The 21,565-nt window shown below is 42.9% G+C and overlaps 1 protein-coding gene across 1 annotated transcript in view; it reads right to left on the bottom strand.

Annotated features, from left to right (window-relative positions):
- The window catches only part of LOC144762216 (uncharacterized), a 498,270-nt gene that overhangs the window by 31,247 nt on the left and 445,458 nt on the right, over positions 1 to 21,565 (bottom strand). The window contains exons 8-9 of the mRNA XM_078647367.1: positions 16,704 to 16,800; positions 14,616 to 14,712 (exon numbers count right to left, since the gene is read on the bottom strand). Of these exons, the coding sequence (XP_078503493.1) occupies positions 14,616 to 14,712; positions 16,704 to 16,800 (194 nt within the window). The remainder of the gene's footprint in view (positions 1 to 14,615; positions 14,713 to 16,703; positions 16,801 to 21,565) is intronic.

Raw genomic sequence — 21,565 nt, 5'->3', positions numbered from 1 at the left:
ATATCTCTCCTGAGGCGGAAGCCGGGAGATCCTCTTCTATGCTGATTTTCGAAATTGTTACTGGTGTCTTGTAAAACCTTTACTTGTGACATTTGATCGCCTACCTGACACTTCTCTGATTGTCGCGCCGCTCTTTTCTTTCCACCCTTTGCCGCACTTTGCTGCGTTGCCCCCTCTCAGCCGATTAGGAGCTGAGGGGCATTGTGGGACTGGGAGGCAGCGTACTAGTTTGGCGGCCATCTTGGGAGAGGCAGGCTTGCTAGTCGGCGGACTAGGCATGCTGCATCTCGGGCGGGCACTATAAATCTAGATGGGGTAAACTCCGCGCAGCGGATGCCCCTACCCCGCGCCGAAGGAGCGCCTAAGGGAAGCCCGTCTGCGCCCGTCAGCGTCCCGGAGGCGGCCGGTGGCGGACGGGGTGGGCGGCTCCTTGCCTCAGTCTCCAGGGAACATTTTCAGGTACTCTTCAGCTCATCTCCTCAGTTTAAAAGGACACTCCAATGGTGGTTGTTCAGTCCTGGACCACCGCTTTAAGGGCAATTTTTGCTGTCCCTGTTGTGGGTGGACCTTGAATAAGGGCCTATGTAGGAGGGCCCCTCTGGAGAGGGGCCCCCCAGAGTGGGGCATCTACTGTGTTTCACACCGGGTTCTGGATCTTCTGAGAGCAACATCACCTGTGCTCTTCTGAACACGCGGTCTGTGAGTAAACACGCGTTGGATTTGTTTAATCTATTATCAGAATGCAAACCCACGTGCCTTTTCCTGACGGAGACTTGGCTTAGCGAGTCGTCCTGTCCGGATATTGCCAATGCTCTTCCCCCAATTTATTTCATGCTTAGGAAAGAAAGGGGAACTGGCAAGGGTGGTGGAGTGGCACTGCTGATAGACAGACGTTTCGAGTGTTCCATTGTTCCAACGGAAGATATTCACGGGGTAGAGGCGCTGGGCTTTTGTCTGACACTCTCACCGGCCCAATCTTGCACTGGATTACTGGTCTACAGACCCCCGGGGTCCGACCGGGTTATTTCATGAGGAGCTAGATTCTGTGATTTCGTCGATGAGTGTGAAGTTTAAACACTGCCTACTTATAGGCGATTTTAACATCCAAATGGATTTGGCAGATGCGGCGGATACCATCAAGCTTTTAGATATTACCAAACCTCTGGGTTTGATGCCGTATCTGACATCCCCTACCCATAACAAAGGGCAACGCTGGATCAGATTTTTTCCGCGATGCCTATTGTAGTCGCCATACCCAAACCAGTGCAATGGTATGACCATATGTTGGTGAATTTTGACATTCTGCACAAGTCTAGCTCCACTATTAGAGGGCCTGGCCGCCAATCCCTGATACCACGTGCTTTTCATTGGGTGTCAGCGGATATGGTCTCACAGTACATGACGGTGTACCCTTGTCCACTTACGGGCAACTTGGAGGAGGATCTGGAGCTTTTCCAACTGTGGCTCACGCAGTGCCTAAGGGAGTTAGTACCCTCTCAGTTGGGGCCTAAGAACTCCTCTCGTGCCTCAGCACCCTGGTTTACGCCAGCGCTCAATACCTGCCGCAGGATTTGTAAGAAGGCCGAAAGAGAGCGGCGTGTGAACTACACTGAACCACTGAAGGAGGCCTATAGGCGTTGCACTAAAGCCTATCATAGGGAAATCTATGCGGAAAAGAAATCCTACTTTGCTAAGCGGATTGATGAGGCCACTGACACTAGCAAGGAAATCTTCTTGATTGTGAAGGAATTTACATCGCCGGCCTCTATTACACCCAAGAGCTCTTTTTCTGAACCTTGTATCATTCAAATGGCGAGCTTCTTTGCTAATAAAATCAAAAGCATCCAGGTAACTTTTCCACCTGCAGCACCAGTGGTAACTCCCAATCCAGGACTCCTTTCTTTCTTGCCTGCCTCTGGACAACCTACACTGTCTAATTTTCCCCCCATTGGGCTTAAAGCCTCGTTGGAATCCTTATAAAAAATGAAATCGGGTTCCCAACTGGACCCCTGTCCCGCTAAGGTTTTAGCCAAAATTGCACATACTATCAACCCCATCATTAATCTGATTCTTATTCACTCTTTTGAGATAGGGGTAGTGCCACCAGCCTGGAAACAGGCTTTGGTTCTTCCTCTCTTAAAAAAGCCTTCCCTAGACCCGAGCATTCATGCCAATTATCGGCCTATATCTCTGCTCCCGGTCCTGGCTTAGATCGCGGAAAAGCACGTGCAGTCCGTTCTTTCGGACTTTGTGGAAGTGCATGGGGTTCTCCATCACACCCAGTCCGGTTTTCGGGCGAATATGAGCACCGAAACGGCACTGCTAGAGGTGTCGGAGGCCATCAAAGAGGTCCAGGACAACGGAGGTAAAGCATTGCTGGTGTTGTTGGATTTATCGGCGGCGTTTGACACCGTTCTCCACGACCGCCTCCTAGCAAGACTCTGGGAGATCGGTATAGGGGGAACGGTGTTCAGATGGTTCAAGTCTTTTCTCTCTGACCGCCAACAGACAATCTGGGCCCCCCATACTCAGCCGTGGTGCCGCCTTTGGAGGTGGGTGTTCCGCAGGGGTCTATCCTGAGCCCCACTCTCTTTAATATCTATATGTCCCCTCTGGCGGCACTGGCTGAGTCTTATGGAGCCCAGATTGTCTCATACGCTGACGACACTCAGCTTCTCTTTACCTGTGGAAAGCACACGGACTTTGATGGAGAGCGTATTAAGAACTGTCTGGGCGCTGTCTTTGCATGGTTCCAACTAAACCAGCTGAAATGCAACTCAGACAAATCGGAGGTTCTTTTCTTTGGTTCCCCTCCGGACCCCTGCTGGAAGTCCTGGTGGCCAGCGGATATGTTTCCATCTGCCGCTGATACCATGGTGGCTAAGAATCTGGGAGTGAAGATTGATAATTGCCTCACTTTGAAACCACAGATTCTGGGCCTGGTTAGACAATGTTTTGGTATGTTAAAAATGTTAAGAAAATTCCTCCCATTCCTTTCCATCGCTCATAGGAAGATCACGGTTCAAGCCCTGATAGGCTCAAAGCTGGACTATGCTAATGTGCTTTATCTGGGCCTTCCTGAGTACCTCCTGTCGTGCTTGCAGGTGGTGCAGAATTCGGCGGCGTGAGCAATTTTTGGCCTTGGCCGGAGATCTCACGCCACGGGACTTCTGAAATCTCTCCACTGGTTGCCGACACGGAAACGCATCGCGTTTAAGGCGCTTAAAATCGCGTTTAAGGACCTTCACGGCACCGGCGCCCGTTATCTTAGAAATAGGATTGGCTTCCACTATACGACAAGAGCCTTACGCTCAGCATCGCTGTCACTGGCCACGATCCCGGCAATCAGGCCTACTCGGATCGGGGGTCGCTCCTTTAAACATCTTGCGCCCCGAGCCTGGAATGCACTGCCATTGTCCTTGAGGAAGATGGAGAACCTGCTGTCATTTAGAAAAGAGCTCAAGACGTGGCTGATTTGCCAATAATTGTCAGATACTCCCTTTCCGTGCCTTGCTGGGTCTGATAGCGCAGGGACACTCTACTTGAGTAGCTGAGCGCTCTACAAAACACCAGTTAACATAACATAACATAACATAACATAACATAACATAACATAACATGTTATGGCATTCTTTATATATATTTAGACTTTTGTTTGATCTAACTCAAATGAATGTTCCATTTACTTACTTATGTCATTGAATATTGTTACTTGGAATGTCCGAGCTTTGCATTCACCGATTAAAAGGCAACGTGTTTTAACACACCTATCTAAATTGAACACCAATATTGCACTAATCCAAGAGTCACATCTTACAGAATCTGAGTCCTTGAAACTGAAAAGAGACTGGGTGGGTCACGTTTTCTTCTCCCCGGGTATGGTAAGCGCAATGGTGTTGTTACGCTTTGTCATTAATCCCACCATGTCAAACGTATCTCTCCGGAGAATGATGATATAGGACGATGGCTGTTTACAGATTTACTGATTGGAAAAGTGTCTTTCTCTTTTCTTAATATTTATGCTCCTACTAGAAATGATCCCATCTTGAACAAAAGTATCTGCATTATTCCCATGAGAATCTTATTTTGGATTGCATGAGACTGCAATCCAATTATAGATCAATTTATCGACCGAAATTCTAACTTCCTTCATTCCCTCCAAAGCCTTTCAACACAGACACTTAACAGATGCCTGTAGTTTATGCAACCCTACCCCGAGGGAATACACCTACTTCTCACCAGTTCACAAGACGAAATCACGTATAGATCACATTTTCGCTTCTCATAACATCACACAACCCATCTTATCTGTTGAGATTGGTTCTATACTGATTTCTGATCATGCTCCGGTTTCCATTTTACTGGATATGCTTCATACTTCATCTGCCCCTCGGCGGTGGCGATTCAATAATTCCTTGTTACTTGATCCTGTATTTACCTCTTCTTTCACCTCATTTTTTAAAGAATATTTTAGCTTTAATGACTCAGATAATCTTACTTTTCACAAGATTTGGGATGCCTTTAAAGCTACAACTCATGAGTTTGTTATTAACTTTGTATCCAAAAAACTTCATACAGCAGGTAAAAAGCCATTGATCTTCTGCCATCGATAAAGAACTTAGAGCACTCTTACTAAACTACTAATACAGAAGATTCTCTAATCCAAATTTATAGCTACTAAACTTAAATTTAATGAAGAATCCACTATTGATGCTTCTTTGTACCTTCTGAAATCGAGAGCACAATTTTATGGCGGCCAAAATAAATCCGGTAAATTATTGGCAAACTATCTTAAAGTCAAAAAGCAGACATTTAACATTGAATCGATATTCGATAATTAAAATTCCCCTAAATATAAGGACTCTGAAATCCTGCAAGAATACTATAATTTTTACGAATCTCTATATACTCCTATGCCCTCCCCTGCTGATAATTCCATCTCAGATTATCTTTCCTCCATTAATAAATCCTTTGATACCTCCTTGAATTTTGATTCACTGGAATCTGATATATCTCCAAAAGAATTGCATAGTGCATTATTCACTCTTAAAAAAGATAAAGCCCCAGGCCCTGAGGGTTTTACTCATGAATTTTTCTAGCACCTCTCTCAATCACATCTCCCTCAATTGCATAGGTTATTGTTTTCCTTTTCACAAGCTGGATCTTCCTCTGGTTGTTTTTTGGAAGCCCTGATTTGTCTCATTCATAAAGAAGATAAGGACCACCATTTCTGCAAAAATTACAGGCCCATTTCATTAGTGAATATTGACAAAAAAATGTTTTCAAAATCTTTGGCCATTCGATTAGAATCACTTCTTCCTAATCTCTTGGGTAGAGAACAATTAGGTTTTGTGAAAGGTCGCTACTTATCGGACAACATGCGTTTGTTTTTTTACATGCTTTACAAATCATCTCATATTTCCAAACCTCTAGCAGCTATTGCTTTAGACGCAGAAAAGGCATTTGATAGAATTTGTTGGCCTTTTATTTTTTCAACTCTTAAATGGCTTGGCTTCGGACCCAATGTTACTAAATATTTGCAAACAGCCTTACCGCCTCTTATTTCACCTTGGGTAGGGGAGTTAGACAGGGTTGTCCCGTATCTACTTTTTTATTCAACTCAGCCTTAGAATCCTTTCTATAAAAAATTCACCAAAACCCGTCTATCTTCGGATTTATCGCTGGTGACACTCATATCAAATTGGCAGCATATGCGGATGACATTCTTTTATTTCTCTCACAACCCCAATCTTCTCTTCCACATTTTCTTCAAGAATCAATGTTCTATTCTGCTGTTTCTGGGTATAAACTTAATAATGATAAATGTGAGATCCTACTCTTGACTAAATTCACTTTTAAAGACGATTTCCAATCTACTAATTTTAAAAGGAACCCACATGGTATCAAATACCTAGGTGTATACTTCTCCACTTCAATCAAATTGTCCATTTCCATTAATCTTGTTAAATGTTCTTAGAAAATGTCCTCCCTGATAGATAGGTGGCATCCATTATATCTTTCTTGGTGGGGTAGGTTAGACACCATAACAATTATGCTATCTAAAATAGTTCTTTTTACCATTTCTAATATTCCAGTGTCCATACCTTAGAAGTTCTTCAAAAATATTAATTCCCTACTCTCATCTTTTCTTTGGAATAAGAAGAGGGCTTGAATGTTACTTTCAAAACGTATTCGTCCTAAATTAGAAGGTGGTGTTAATTTTCCTGACTTTCCAACTTATCACAAAGCCTTGATTTTGCGTCAATTGTCAATTGTCAATTGTCTCATTGGTCACAACCGATTTTCCTCTTTGGGTTGCACTTGAGCACTCTTATCTGACCCCTTTCTCTTTTCAAGAATACTTATCATTTACATGGAAACCTCAAAAACTCTCTAAACCCATTTTTCAACATTCTAACAAGCTTTTAGGCTCACTTTTACCGGGTAACCACATTGATAAAGATTCCTTCTTACAGTCCACTATTTGGCACAATTCTCTTGTCTTGATTAATGGTAAGCCTATATATTGGAAATATTGGAGACAAAGAGATCTTATTTGGGTTAATCAACTTGTTCTTAATGATACAATTTTATCTTTTTGCCAGGTCAAAGTTATTTTTGAACTTCCTCTCTCGTTTAGCAATAAATATCACTTATTGTCTACTACATTAGGCACCGCTCTCAATCAATTTGCTCATCTTTCTACTCTGCCTAACACTCCTCCTAATATTTCTCTTGAGTTTATCAGTACCTCTCCTAAGGCATCCTCTATTTACACTCGTATAAGTACTCCCAATTCCCCCAGGAACAAAACCAAAGTGGAACTGGACTGGGAACGTGATTTAGGGATATCGCCTTTCCTTTCCCATTATGGAATAAAATATGGCTCAAGATTTGCAAGTCCTCAAGGGCAGCTAATGCCACACAAACATTTTTCTTTATTTACAATAGTCTACTTCTTTCCCCGGCCCTCCTTCATAAGATAAATGCCGACCTTCCTAATACCCGTTGGTCATGTTCCTCCATAAATACAGACTTAAAATGTATGCTTTTTACTTGTCCTTATGTACATACATTTTGGGCATTTGTCTGGAAGCAGATTACCTCTATTTTCCATTCTTCAGTATCCCTTTCACTTTCTAATATATTTTTGGGCTCCCTTTCAATTTCATACGAACATGCAAATTCTGGACTTACTTTTGGGACAAGCAAATTCTCGACTTACTTTTTGGAGTTGGTTTTCAACAAATTACCAAACACTGGAAATCCTTATCTGATTTATCCTTCCAGACTTGGTGGAACGCGGTTTGTCACAACCACAGATTTGACACAACATATGTATACCCTATGTCTCTCGCTATAAAGCGTTCACATCTATGGTCTACAGTCACAAACTTTCTAGATTGTCATGCCAAAACTTCCCACGCACGTCCTACCTCTGCGCAAGAAGTCTTAAATCTTCCTTGTCATTCTACTTTCTTATATTGATATGATGAATTATAGTCATTTGAACTATGTTGTTGCATCTTTAATATGTTACTAGACTTGTTTCATGAATCTATATTCATGTTGTATCCATAATTTCATGCATATGTTTAATATTCCTTTTCATATTGTAAACCAACTTATGTTCTATTTTACATGCTTGTTTTTCTTTTTTCTCTACTTCTCTGTTGACTAAGACCTCAATAAATGTTTTTTTTAAACTTGAAGAGTTGGAGGTATATTGATGTCAAGGAATACTTGTCATTGCAAGACTGCAGTGTACAATCCCAGGGTGAATGGTCTCGTACGGAGAATGAACAGAATTGTAAAGGAGAGCATGCAGATGGCTGTGGTTAATGGTATAGTTGTAATAGAACATGTTAATCAGATGTTGTGGGCATACCGAACAAGTATACATTGTACCACAAGATTGTCTCCTTTCGAATTACTGAGGAAAAGAAAACCGAAGTTGGCTGTCTCTATGGAGTTGAGCAAGGTAATGTGGATATTGATGCAAAAGGAATACAGAAGAAAGTGTGTAGAGCTAAGGAATTGTATGTTGCTTGTGCTTTTTTTGTTTACATTTGTGCTATTATAAATAGTTATTAGTTGTTGTTGTTATACAAATAGAACATATGTTATGTTTTGTATTCTGCAATGCTTCGCAATGCAGAACGTGTAGCAATGCAGCAGTTAGATGGAATGCAAATATAACAATTGGAAGCTGGTCGGTGAAGACTAGCTTATTTGGGGAGTTTAAGAAATAAAGTACATTTACCTTCATATATAGTAGGGTACGGTATTTTGTAATGTACACACCATACACACCGTTATTTTTTACATCTTCGCGGACAACATTGAATATTTGAGCGTATTTACCAAGGACACAAAACAATTTATCATCATCCCTGCAGTATTGTAACGTTGGTTCAGGCCTCTGCAATATCTTATATATCGCAGCTGGAAGAAGTTGCCATTTATGCTATTCCACATGGTGTTTAGAAGATGTTGGTTCAGATTTCAAACTATCACAACAGTTTCTCTTTTCTTGATCCCTGAATTCAGGAGATATAGTAGCAAATGGGGATGTTTGCTGCTTCGCCCCACCCTCATTCTGCGTGAATCAACGAAGTGGAAGCGCTAGATATTGATGCATAATGAAAGCATTCAAAATTAACATTTAGCATGATTGAGGTGGGGTTTTGTGGGTAAACAGCCATTAGTAAGCGACTTTTAGTTTGCATACCATTACAACGCAAGCATAACAACGCATGCGCTGTAATAACGGATAGCCTTTACTAGGCATGTTATTACTTCGCAAGAGCCGTTACAACATATGCATTGTGATGCGTGTATGTCTGAGACTTCACCTGAGGTGGCAGCCATGACGGCAGTGGGGCGGAGGCCAATGGAGGCTTCACCCGAGGTGGCAGCGATGACGGCAGTGGGGCGGAGGCTAGTGGAGGCTTCACCCAAGGAGGCAGCGACGACAGCAGTGGGGCGGAGGCCAGTGGAGGCTTCAACCGGGGAGGCAGCGACGACGGCAGTGGGGCGGAGGCCTGTGGAGGCTTCACCCGAGGAGGCAGCGATGACAGCAGTGGGGCGGAGGCCAGTGGAGACTTCACCCGAGGAGGCAGCGATGACGGCAGTGGGGCGGAGGCCAGTGGAGACTTCACCCGAGGAGGCAGTGATGACGGCAGTGGGGCGGAGGCCAGTGGAGACTTCACCCGAGGTGGCAGCGATGACGGCAGTGGGGTGGAGGCCAGTGGAGACTTCACCTGAGGAGGCAGTGATGACGGCAGTGGGGCGGAGGCCAGTGGAGACTTCACCCGAGGAGGCAGCGATGACGGCAGTGGGGCGGAGGCCAGTGGAGACTTCACCCGAGAAGGCAGTGATGACGGCAGTGGGGCAGAGGCAAGTGGAGACTTCACCTGAGGTGGCAGCGATGACGGCAGTGGGGTGGAGGCCAGTGGAGACTTCACCCGAGGAGGCAGCGATGGCGGCAGTGGGGCGGAGGCCAGTGGAGACTTCACCCAAGGTGGCAGCGATGACGGCAGTGTGGCGGAGTCCAGTGGAGGCTTCACCCGAGGAGGCAGAGAAGACGGCAGCGGGGCGTAAGCGGCCTCTTTGTAAAGTCAGGGTATGGATTGGTGGGCTGTGGGGCCTTGAGCGGCGCAGCTGGAGCAAGTAGGGGAGAGACGCTGGTGCCCGGACAAGGGACGTGCACCGAGGAGAGAGAGGTAAGAGGGGCTATGTATTTTTAAAGGGTTTGTGTTAGAGGAGTAGTGTTTTTGGGTTTAGGGTAGTGTTGTGGGTCTTGCAGGGTAGTGTTTGTGTGTAGGGACAGGAGTGGGGGATGGGGGAGGGTCGTGCAGGGGCTAGTATTTTAGTGTAGGGTAATGTTTTAGGGTTTAGGGCGATGTCAGGGGTCGTGTAGGGTAGTGTTTCAATGTAGGGGACGGACTGGGGGTAGAGGTAGGGTCATGCTGCGGGTAGTGTTTTAGGGATTAGGGTGGCGTTGTGGTGTTAGTGTAGTGTAGGGTAGTGTTTTAGGGTTTAGGGTACTGTCGGGGTTGTGTAGGGTAGTGTTTCAGTGTAGGGACTGGAATGGGGAAGGGGGTTGCGTAGGGGGTAGTGTTTTAGGGTTTAGGGTAGTGTAGCGTTGTGTAGTGTAGGGTAGTGTTTAAGGGTAGTGTTTAGGAGTGTGTGTTATTTAGGGTAGTGTATATGGATGTAGAAATTAGCGTATTGTTGGGGGTTATTTAAAAGGAATGCATTGTAAATCTTTGCGGCGAATTGGAATCCAAAGTAAAGACATTTCAAACTCATTTTAAAGCAAATGCGAAGTAATGGTATGCTTTATAGAAAAATGCGTTGTAATGGTACTTGCGAACTAAAAACAATGTTGTAAAAGTATGCAACAAAACAGGGATCTGTGCACACGTCTGTTATAAAAACTGCAAATTATCAACAGTTCAGTTATACAATTCTGAGACAAAATAAGGTTTTTGTAGATTCAGTCTTGATTGTTGTTATCTTCTATTTTATTTTTCAACGCCCAGCCAACACGTGTTTCGTCAGGGTGGTGTACCCTCGACTTCGTCAGGGCTCTACAAATGTACAATGGTTCACATGTTACATGTATCCACACTGAGTAATTTGCAAGTTAACTCGACTTTGGTGAGTTCTGTGCTGATTTAAATCTCGCCTTGGTGAGGAGTTGGTGAGGGGTGTTTTAAACAGGTTCATAGGACCTGGATAGTGGTTTTCCCATTGTAAACCACCTGAAGTGAACTCAAGCAATACTTAATCCACATGAATATCATGCAAAATGGTGTTTTACTGAGTCATCTCATACGTGTATCTTGCACCCGAAATTGTCCGTGATCCCCTGGACATCCAAGATATACATTTTATATTTAAGTGCACCAGAGGAAGATTGAAAAAAGATTTAGAAAAATTTTAAATTAGCTCAGCACAATCGTGCTCTTACCCAATAGGGCTTCTAAAATCCACTGACTGTTGCAACAATTCAGTATGCTGTAAGGGGCATCAACATCATATAGGTTGCATAAGTATTATATTGATTGGTTTATCCGAGCATTCCCTATAAGATATGTATTTAATGCTCACAATGAGAGTCTTACCTCTCCATCGGTTGTACTTCCGTCCCGGCTGTATGGTGATTTGAGAAGTTTAAAAACGGCCACCGCTTGGTGTTCAACAGGTGTAGCGTCAGTATCCACGTATATTTGTGGTTGAAGCATTACAAGGGTAGAATGGTTTTATGCCTATTACCATCGTTGTTTATAAGTATTTATTCCATTCTATTTTAATGATATTATACACGATCAATACTTGTTTATTTACATCTATTCGTGATCATCTGCAATGCGCCCCTCCCCCGTGTTGTTAGGCGAAGCACAAAATTCTCTATATCCTCTATCAGCGTGCTAACTCTAAGATTTGCTCAGAATTGCAAACGGACCCTGCCAATGGTCCTCTATTTATTAAAATTACTCGACGCTTACTCAGTTAAAATTAGCTTCGCTTCTGTTCTATTAATTCCCCTTACCTCGCCTGTGCTCTTGTTGTTCTAGATTAGAACGCCGCAGCTTGAGTACCGCTGCTCCCTGCGTTCTCGCGTATGAATGCGGAAGTGCACTCCACGCTTACTATATTGCCGGTGAACACTAGACCGCGCATCCCTTTCCGGAAATGGCAGATTGGCCATCCGGAAGGGAACAAACGTAGCTACATTCTTGATTAATAGATCGCCCCGCTTTTTTATAATATCCTCTTTCGTTCTGCAACAGCACTAGGTACCTTATTAGGATATTAATCCCCTCGGTAAATCTGGATTCATAGCTATTGATTTTCTTATTTATTATTTAGAAGAGAACACGGAAGTTAAACGGTTTATTATCAGAAACGGCAAAAGAAATCATCTATGTCAAATAACCCCAATAAAATTATGGATAAATTTTAAATATATCATATTGGAGTACGTCTAAGAAAATGGAGGGAAAGAAGGAGTGCGAACAAGTGACATTCTATGAGCTTGTGATGTGTTACATGCAAACACAAAATGTCATTTAAGACCTCTTAGTTCTGTGAAACAGGTGATCATGCTATAGCTATGTTATAGTGTTCATGCTAAAGCTAAGTGACTTTGTAGATTATATTTAAACATTGCTTTATCTATGTCATTGGTGATCTCGTAGAGCTCTGTTACAATATTTACTACAACGGATCTACATTTTCAGTGACTCTTCACGTTATAAATACATACAGATTACAATATGTTCTTGTTGTAGGTGGATGTTACATTTTCCACAAAACGACTGAGAATTACCTTCTCAGTATAATTTGCGGAACCTTTTTTCTTTTTCTTTTTTACAGTACATACATTATTTATTAGTTCCTCAAGAAAAATTGCAGCTCTCGATCAGAATTCAAGCCCTGTTGTACCGAATCCAAGCGCATTATCCAGGTTGCTTCTGTTCTACGCAATGCTAGTTCTCTGTTACCACCTCTTTTGCTTGGCATAACCACTTGTATACCAAAGAAGTCAAACTGCTTATAGCTACCTTGTTTTGCACAGGACATAGCATGTATAGCCATGGGGTATCTTGCATCCCCTTGCTTGATTGCCCTAGCATGCTCACTAATGCGATCTTTCAAACATCGAATAGTACTTCCAACATATTGCATCATGCACTTGCATCTCACAATATATACCACATATTTAGTGAGGCAATTAATGTTTTGTTTAATGCAATATTTTCTCTTGTCTGGACCCTCAAATTCCATGGTTTTATCCAGCGCCCATTTACATACTCCACAGGTACCACATTTGTGGAACCCCATAGAGCGTTTGGACAACCAGTCCATGCTTTGTGATGTGTTTGGTACACTTGGGCTCAAAATATTCTTCAATGTATTTCCCCTTCTGTATGTGATCATTGGTCTTTTGGGTGTGAAGTCTTCTAGTGTCTTGTCTGCCATCAGGACATGCCAGTGCTTGTGCATTACTCTACTGACCATGTTTGCTTGCTGATTGAAGTTAGTCACTAATCTAACAGGTTGGCTTGTGGCCGACCTTAACGGTTTCTCTTTTAATGTATCTGCTCGTGCTACCTTGGTTATACGTGTAGCGGCTGCCTCCAAGGTATTTCATGGGTAACCCCTTGATCTGAATCTTTCTTTCATGCCTTCCAAGTTCCCCAGAAAGTCCTTTTCGGTGCTGCAGTTGCGCCTAGCCCTGGTAAACTCTCCAAAGGGGATGGCCCTGATCTAAAAAGTAAAAGTATGCGTTGCTTTAGTTTGCGAAGTATCATCATATATGCGGTTTTGTGCAACGGCACCTAATGGTGGAAGGAAACAATCCGCAGATGGACTGTGGGCAGCATTCCTGTGACGCAGGTATGACATCATATTAGGCATAGGGGTCCCAGGAGGTGCAGAGGCCAAATAAACCCAAATTGCATACCACTGTGCATAACTAACAGGCTTATGTTAAAATACAGTACTAGCGCAGAGCACCCATAGATTGGCACGGACCAATAACTATTTTGAATGATGCTACTAAAACAGCTCACATGTGTGATATATATTTGCTCTGTACACCTCAGGAATTAATTGAAGTATCCTTTAATAAGACTAATTCAAAACTCTTCACAACTAATATTATTATAGTTTTGTGTAAAACGGTTCAATGATAATAGTACTGCAAGCACTTGTCTGGGATTTCACCACCTCTGAATCTCATGTTTCTGATTCTAGTCCATGTTGCTCAAGGATTCCCGAGCAGCTGGTAAAATGAAAGTCTGGACATGAATATTCGTTGCAGAGGTGAAAAGGATGTATGACATTACAACGCATGCTTTTACCACGCATGCCTTTACAACGCGGTTTTTACAACGCATGCCTTTACAACGCATAGCGCTTTGGGGTGCTGGATAGTGAATAGTTTAATTTACTATTCCAACTCCAGACCCCGTGGATAGTAGGGAAGGTGTTGGATAGTAAATTAAATCTATTCCCTATCCTAGAGCGCCCCCCAGCACAATGCGTTGTAATGGTTTGCGTTGTAAAAGTTGCGTCGTAAAGGCACTGCTTGGTAAAAGTTGCGTTGTAAAGGATGTTTCCCGGTGAAAGTAATGCCAAATAACATAAAGCAAGTAAATGCTATGAGAGTGAAGTCCAGCCCCAATCAACACCATTCAAACAACATTCACATCCTGCCACCATCCTTAGCTTCTAGCATGCCTCTCTCTATACACCAAGATGGGGCTGGATTAAGTACACTGCACTAGTGACTGGAAACATTTGAACTTGCCTTCTCATTGACCGACCGGTGCAAAATGTTAATTTCACGGGGCAGTCAGTAGTTCAAAACTGCTCAGTCACCAGTGTAAAACTGCTCAGTCAATCACCAATGCAAAACTGCATGATCGCCAGTGCAAAACCACCCAATCACCAATTCAAAATTGCTCAGTCACAAGTACAAAACTGCTCAGTCACAGTAGAATGCATGTTGGTCAACTCCTGTTTTACAACAATGAAAAACGACCTTTTGGGAAGCACACATTGCGTCTGGGCATTTAAGGAGATGAAACAGTTTGTACCTTGTATCCCACATCGGGTAGTTCATTGCGGTCCCAGTAGCTTGGGATTGCGTGGCCTGATGAGGTTAGCTGTGTGGTGTTTATGTTGGTTCCGCCACTTGAAAAGTGAAAATAAGACTTGGTTAATAATGCGTACCTATGTCCTTCTTCCTATATTTCCATTGCAAGGCATCAAAACTCCTCCCACTGCCAGGGCCCTTTAACTAGGGTAGGCTTGAACCATCCTGGTCCTTCGTCCCTGATGCTCAGATTTATATTTCCTCTACTCTCCTATACCTCTTTGAAACCTCCTGCGACCCCTTGGTGAAGCAAGGCCAGCGACTGGATGTGTATAACAGAAGTGCCAAGTCTCTCCATGCCACGTGTGGCGCTTGGACCCACCCCAGGCTTGTTAGCCAACAGCACACTGCATTTAGAGACAAGTGGTGTGTGTTCCCCTTTAGAATTGCAGACTTGCAAGTGCCCACAATCAAAATGCTGCTAGCCAGAAACTAAGGCCTGGCTGCAGGTGTCGCATGTGGAACAGGGCCACGTGACCCCTATGCCATATGGATTTTTCGACTCCTTCAGCCCTACATAAGACTCCTAAGCCCTCAACCATACAGGCACCAGGTTCAGATGCTCTGCCTTTATAAATGAGTTCACTATATATTTTTGGGGGAGGGGGGCTGAAGGACATGCAGGATGATTGTTTTTGTGTAACAGACACTTGCCCATAAGCTACAACCCTAATCAAATATACAGAAATGCCCTGGGGACATATTTAGAAGAACGTTTTATACAAAAGGAAAAAAGGAAGCAACACATAATTTAATAAATTACTAATTGTATAACAGGAAATAGCGCAACTATGGTTTGCTCCAATTAGCATGGACCATATTACACAAAGATTTGCAGCATGAGAAAACAGAACACACCCTTTTTTAACTACTTTTGTGGTGTGCACACATTAAGGAATTGAGAAAATATATTTTCTCTACTTTTAAAATGTAAAAAATTAGACTAAACATCAAAATCAGTGTGTCCATCACATTATGTGAGTAGTAAACGTAGCACCAAGTCTGTTTATTGCACTAAAAGTCAGGCAAGCAGCAAAAATGGCGTGACAGATTGACTAGATAAACTCTTTGCACCAGGAAAACTGTACATTATAGGACCTCAAGAGTTTAAGGGCATCTAACTATAAACTAAAGTAATACATATACTGGCTGTATATGTCAACCACTGGAAGCTATTATATTATACCCCCCAGAATCAAACCGTACTCATTCATTGGTCTGATGTCATCGTCTTGGGAAAAACAAGCAAACAGGGGTTTAAATGGGCCGGGGCTCTGTATTCAGGTCCTTTACGTTTTATGCAAATACACTGATCGATTTCTGAACAATGAGAGCAAAAAACGGTAAGGTAACCTATGTAGCTTCTGCTAATATTTCACATGCTTTACTTAATCTTGCATTCCCTATGAGTGTTTGATTTTCCAGAATGTTGCGTTACTTTTTTTGTTCCCCTGACAGTATATTACTCTTGTCTAGTACGCAATTCGAACTGAGTGGCATTCAGATGTTTGTAACGGGGTGCAATGTATTGAGTTGTGGCCCAAGGCAGTGCGAGTTTCTCTCAGTGCCTGTCAGGGACAAAAAGGTGCTCAGAATAAGTTGTCATTCAATATTTGGCCTCTCTGTGAAGCACACAGAGCAATGGTCACATATGCCAGTTGCAATTCCGTGCAAATGTGGACACAGTTGGACGCTATGCAAATTTTAGCGTATATGTTTAAGCCCCGCCCTTTTCAAGGAACCCTTAATGTTTTTTATCCCACTAAGCCCTGCAAGCAAATAAGCTTTAAAGTTAGTGCTTCAGCAGGTGCTAATCTTCGGTCCGCCCAGGAGGCTTGAGAGAAGCAGTGAAACTGATAATGAAAGGCCAAGTGTCTTCCCACTGCCTCCTTTTGATCTCTGAACCCCTAGCCAAGGTGAGTGATGATCTACAAAATGCTGCCGCCCGTGCCTGCAGCATGTGACAAGATTAAGAACGAGATTTATCCAAGCATGTATTTCAAAGAACATGATAATACAGGATACATACCATGCCTTTAACCTATCGATGTCATCCTTGGACACAAACCGTGGTCTCCTGCGAACCTCTTTCTCTGTACCATAAGTCAAATTCTTCTGGATCATGTCTTAATAAAAAAAAAAGAGGATATGAAACAACTGTACACCTCCAGAGAAGGGGCAATAGAAATGGAAATAAGAGGATGTGAAAGATCTGTGCACCTCTAGAGTGGGAACTATAAACACAGAAAAAAGAGAATGTGAAAGAACTGTACACCCCCAGAGGAGGAACTATAGAAATGGAAAAAAGAGGATGTGAAAGATCTGTGCACCTCCAGAGGAGGAACTATAGAAATGAAAAAAAGAGGATGTGAAAGATCTGTGCACCTCTAGAGAGGGAACTATAGAAACAGAAAAAAGAGGATATGAAAGAGCTGTATACCTCCAGAGGAGGAACTATAGAAATGGAAAAAAGAGGACGTGAAAGCTCTGTGCACCTCTAGAGTGGAAACTATAGAAACAGAAAAAAGAGGATGTGAAAGAACTGTGCACCTCTAGAGTGGGAACTATAGAAACAGAAAAAAGAGGATATAAAAGAACTGTGCACCTCTATAGTGGGAACTATAGAAACAGAAAAAAGAGGATGTGAAAGATCTGTGCACCTCTAGAGAGGGAACTATAGAAACAGAAAAAAGAGGATATGAAAGAACTGTATACCTCAAGAGGAGGAACTATAGAAATGGAAAAAAGAGGATGTGAAAGCTCTGTGCACCTCTAGAGTAGGAACTATAGAAACAGAAAAAAGAGGATGTGAAAGAACTGTGCACCTCTAGAGTGGGAACTATAGAAACAGAAAAAAGAGATTGTGAAAGATCTGTGCACCTCTAGAGTGGGAACTATAGAAACAAATAAAAGAGGATATGAAAGAACTGTGCACCTCCAGAGGAGGAACTATAGAAACGGAAAAAAGAGGATGTGAAAGATCTGTGCACCTCTAGAGGAGAGGGCACTATAGAAACAGAAAAAAGAGGATGTGAAAGAACTGTGTAGCTCTAGAGGAGGAACTAGAGAAATGGAAAAAGCAGGATGTGAAAGAACTGCGCACCTCTAGTGGAGGAAATATAGAAACTGAAAAAAACTGGATGTGAAAGATCTGTGTACCCCCAGAGGATGAGCTATAGTAAAACAAAAAAGAGAGGATGTCAAAGAACTATGCTAAAGGAGAGGATGTGAAAGAACTGTGCACCTCTAGTGGTGAAAATAGCTCTTTACACTGTGACCCTCTTTCGGGTTGGTTGATAACTGGCATGATTCTGGCCAAATTTCCGACCGGCAAGTCTGAATTTTTGGGGGATGGAATTCAAAATAACATCTTGGACCCAGAAAGAACAGGTGCAAAACCACATGTGGGTCCCAAATCTAGGCCTGATTCCATGCACATTTTACTCCAAGTTTGAGCCTGAGGAAAATGTGCACAGAAACACATTTGACTTTACTGTGTGCATTTGCACACCAGGTAGAACTTGTAATCAGGTGGGGCAGTATCGTTCCCAGTGATACCCAGCCGCGGCCCGGTGGAGGGTGTTTCGGTGGGGCAGAGAGGCGGGGTGGGGGAGGGGCAGGGTGGGGGTGCTAAAAACCAGAGAATGGATAATTGAAGGTAAGTAAACAATTTAATTAATAAAACAAATTTCGTAGCGTGCCCTGCATTGCAAAATGTGATGCAGGGCACGCTACGAAATTCGAAATAAAATCAATATATATGCAAAATAAATGCCCAAAAAAAGAAACTAACGAAAAGTGCAAATACAGTCCTGTACAAAATATTTTATCAAATATTTTTCAATAAATATGAACACATTGCATTATCATATAGTGCTCCTTCACATAAAGAGTTCAAATGTTTAAAGGTTCTCCTTTTCAAAATAATACATAATCACAAACATAGAAACAAAAGAAAGCATTCCTTATAACGGTAAGACATGTGGCTCATGACTACCCCCTATTCATGATCAACGCATAAGATACTGCATTTTGTGCTCCAAGTGCAGATAATACATTGAAATATAACAGGCAATGCACTCATCTAACTCAAAGCAAGTCACCTGAGGAACACAAAAAAGATTCTGCACCCATCAAAAGAAAGATAATTCCAAAATTCAGAATCAAAAATCCTGTGCCAGTGCCCGAGATAGGCAGAGAGCCTGAAGACCACAGTATTTATGATAACATTTCAAGGTATATTTATACCCCAGGGGAAGGAGCATAATCCATGCTGGGCTGATGAATATAAATGTGCACATCTTTTCATCAAAAGGGAGGGAGGTAGAAAGCTGATCCTGTCAGTTTCCAAAGTATATTCAATAATCAGACGGGAAAGGATCACTTGTCCTGCACAACCTTAGGCTTCTTGCAGGAGCGGGGGTGTGTGTCCCAAATAGAAGACCCTCATGCACGTGATGGGTGGGGTGGAGTTGGAGCGGTGTATCTTGATTCTCCGCTTTTTTATTCACGTGTGTGCATAATCATCGGGTCGATCAGATTATGCAACCTCCACCAGGAGGTATTGACCCAAGGTTGAAGCAGTAGTGAGCCAGTGATGAGGGAATATTAAAAAGCCCGGATAACCAGTATAGGATTTTTAATAGTTCTGGGTTCGGGTCTTGTGAACTCTGCTGTTATGCACCATAGAGTACTTATTAGGAGTAGTTGATGCACTTAGAGTATCGTTAAAAACATTACGTGTAGGGAAAAAAGGAATAAGGTTGACATGTTTCTGCCTTCTGCGCCTTAGTAGGACTTACAGGCATTCATCAGGACCGTTATGTGAAATAACGTGAAGGTAAAGGGATGTGGTCAAAGTGTTCAAAGAATGGAGTGATAAGAAAAAGGTATATTGACCTGTCTCTTGTTTCAAATAAGGTCGCAATGTACCTGTTGGAGAAAGAATATACATACATACGTTTTCAACACATAGGGGAGAGGGTACAAGGGGAGACACCAAACAGAAAACTGTATCTCAAGTCTATCATTGACAGACTATAGCAACAACTAAAAAATGGCAATACTTCATTCATGGCTGCTATCAATGGCAATGTCAACTCTCTCTTCATCTCTCCATACTATACAGAGGTGTAATGCATGCTGTATAGGTGGTATAACATGCAGATTGGTTCAGAGTTGATGCATGTGCAATGTATCAGATCGTGAAACGCAATTAAGGTTATCAGAACCGTGTTGTGCTTGCTGAGATGTCATAGTGGGATCTTACACACACTCAGTATAACATATAGTTCTACATTTATCCAGTGTGTCAAAGAAACATGTGCAGTACCGTGCCTCAACACTCGTGTTCTTATCAAGGGGTGCTGTTTGGTATCTACCATGCTTAAGTCGGCGTGCTGGTATATTTACCTCGCGCATGTAAATAAAGCGCTCCAGTCGGGTTAAGAGGCTTGTGGGGGACTGAGCAGAAGGGGAAAAAAGCAGAGGTTAATTTTAAACGCGCTTAGCAGCAATACTTGCGGTTGTAGGATTGCCTGGTTTGTGGTCGCGCTACCTATTTTGTCCTGCCCTGGCGTCTTCTGCGAGCGCGCTGCCTTCTTTCACCCGGAAACAGAACTCTCTGTTTCCTGCCTGGTAATCATCGCAGGCGTCAGATCTGATTGGTTATCCCACGGGTCGCTATGACGACCTGTGGTGACGCTAATGCTGTGCTTTGGATTGTTTATATTCATTGATGTTTCTTACGAGTCTGCTTGTTTTCAACAAAAGTGACTAGTCGATTGTTTTCGTGTTGTCGCAGCAATGCCTCCGTTACGTATTTAAACGTTTTTTGATTGGACATGTAGGCACGATGTGGTGGTCTCTGATTGTATCCCGGATAGGGGGAAACAGAGACTTCCGTGCGAAGCTAGCACAGAGGGAGCAGTATTATTTCGAATGGTCACTGATGGTTCGTTTTACCCACTATAATGATTTTATTTAGTGTCCCAAATATTGTAGAGGATTTTGGACTGCGTGTGAGTCAGCAACGCGGAGACAATATTTTTAAACCCTCGATGGTGGAACGAGGGAGGAGGAGTAACTGAACCCGATTCGGGTGATGTTAATATCGATATGTACATCATTGGTTATCGATTGTTCTCCAAGTTTTTTTCTCGTCTGGTTCAATACAGTGACGGCAGGCACATTCTTTACTGTCTATTAAGACTGAGCCAGGGGATATTGTCATTTAGCTCACGGTCAGTCCCCAGTCTATGTACCCACCTCTGCTCTTTTTCAAAAAGGATTTTAGCAGCATTCCTGTCTTTGTTAGGTAAAGTTTCTAGGATGACCCAGTTGAGATCTTGAGTTGTGTGGCCCTTCTCAAGAAAATGGTTGGCCATTTTTGTGGTGCTCTTCTTGCATTTCACGTTGCTTTTATGTTCGCAGAGTCTCTGCTTGGCTTTTCTACAAGTCATGCCGATGTATCTGAGGTCACATGGGCAAGTGATCATGTATATCACGTGGGTGGTATTGCAGTTTGTATGATGGCGTATAATCCATTTGAAATCTGGTAGTAATTGGAGTTCTTTTGTGGGTCTTGTCAGACTGCAAACCGAGCACGAACCACAAGGGTAATGTCCTGTGACTTGGGGATTACCCCACGGGTCAACTAATCCTCTTGTGGGTTTTGGTGGAGGTCTGGTATGGACAAGAATGTCTCTCAAATTTCGGCTCCTTTTATTTGCAAACCTTGGCTTTGGCCATGAAAGGTTCCCTGATGTTAAGATGCGCCAGTTCTTATTGATGATTTTCTTGACACTGTTTGTCACTGGGCTGTATGTGGTTACACAGGTGACTTCCTCTGAGGGTGGTTTTGGTATAGTCTCAAGGAGTGCTTCCCTATTT

Source organism: Lissotriton helveticus, chromosome 1_1, assembly GCF_964261635.1.
Source record: "Lissotriton helveticus chromosome 1_1, aLisHel1.1, whole genome shotgun sequence".
In the NCBI taxonomy this organism is placed as follows: Eukaryota; Metazoa; Chordata; class Amphibia; order Caudata; family Salamandridae; genus Lissotriton; species Lissotriton helveticus.
The sequence above is the reverse complement of the archived record's forward strand: the minus strand, read 5'-3'. Positions and strand labels throughout refer to the sequence as shown.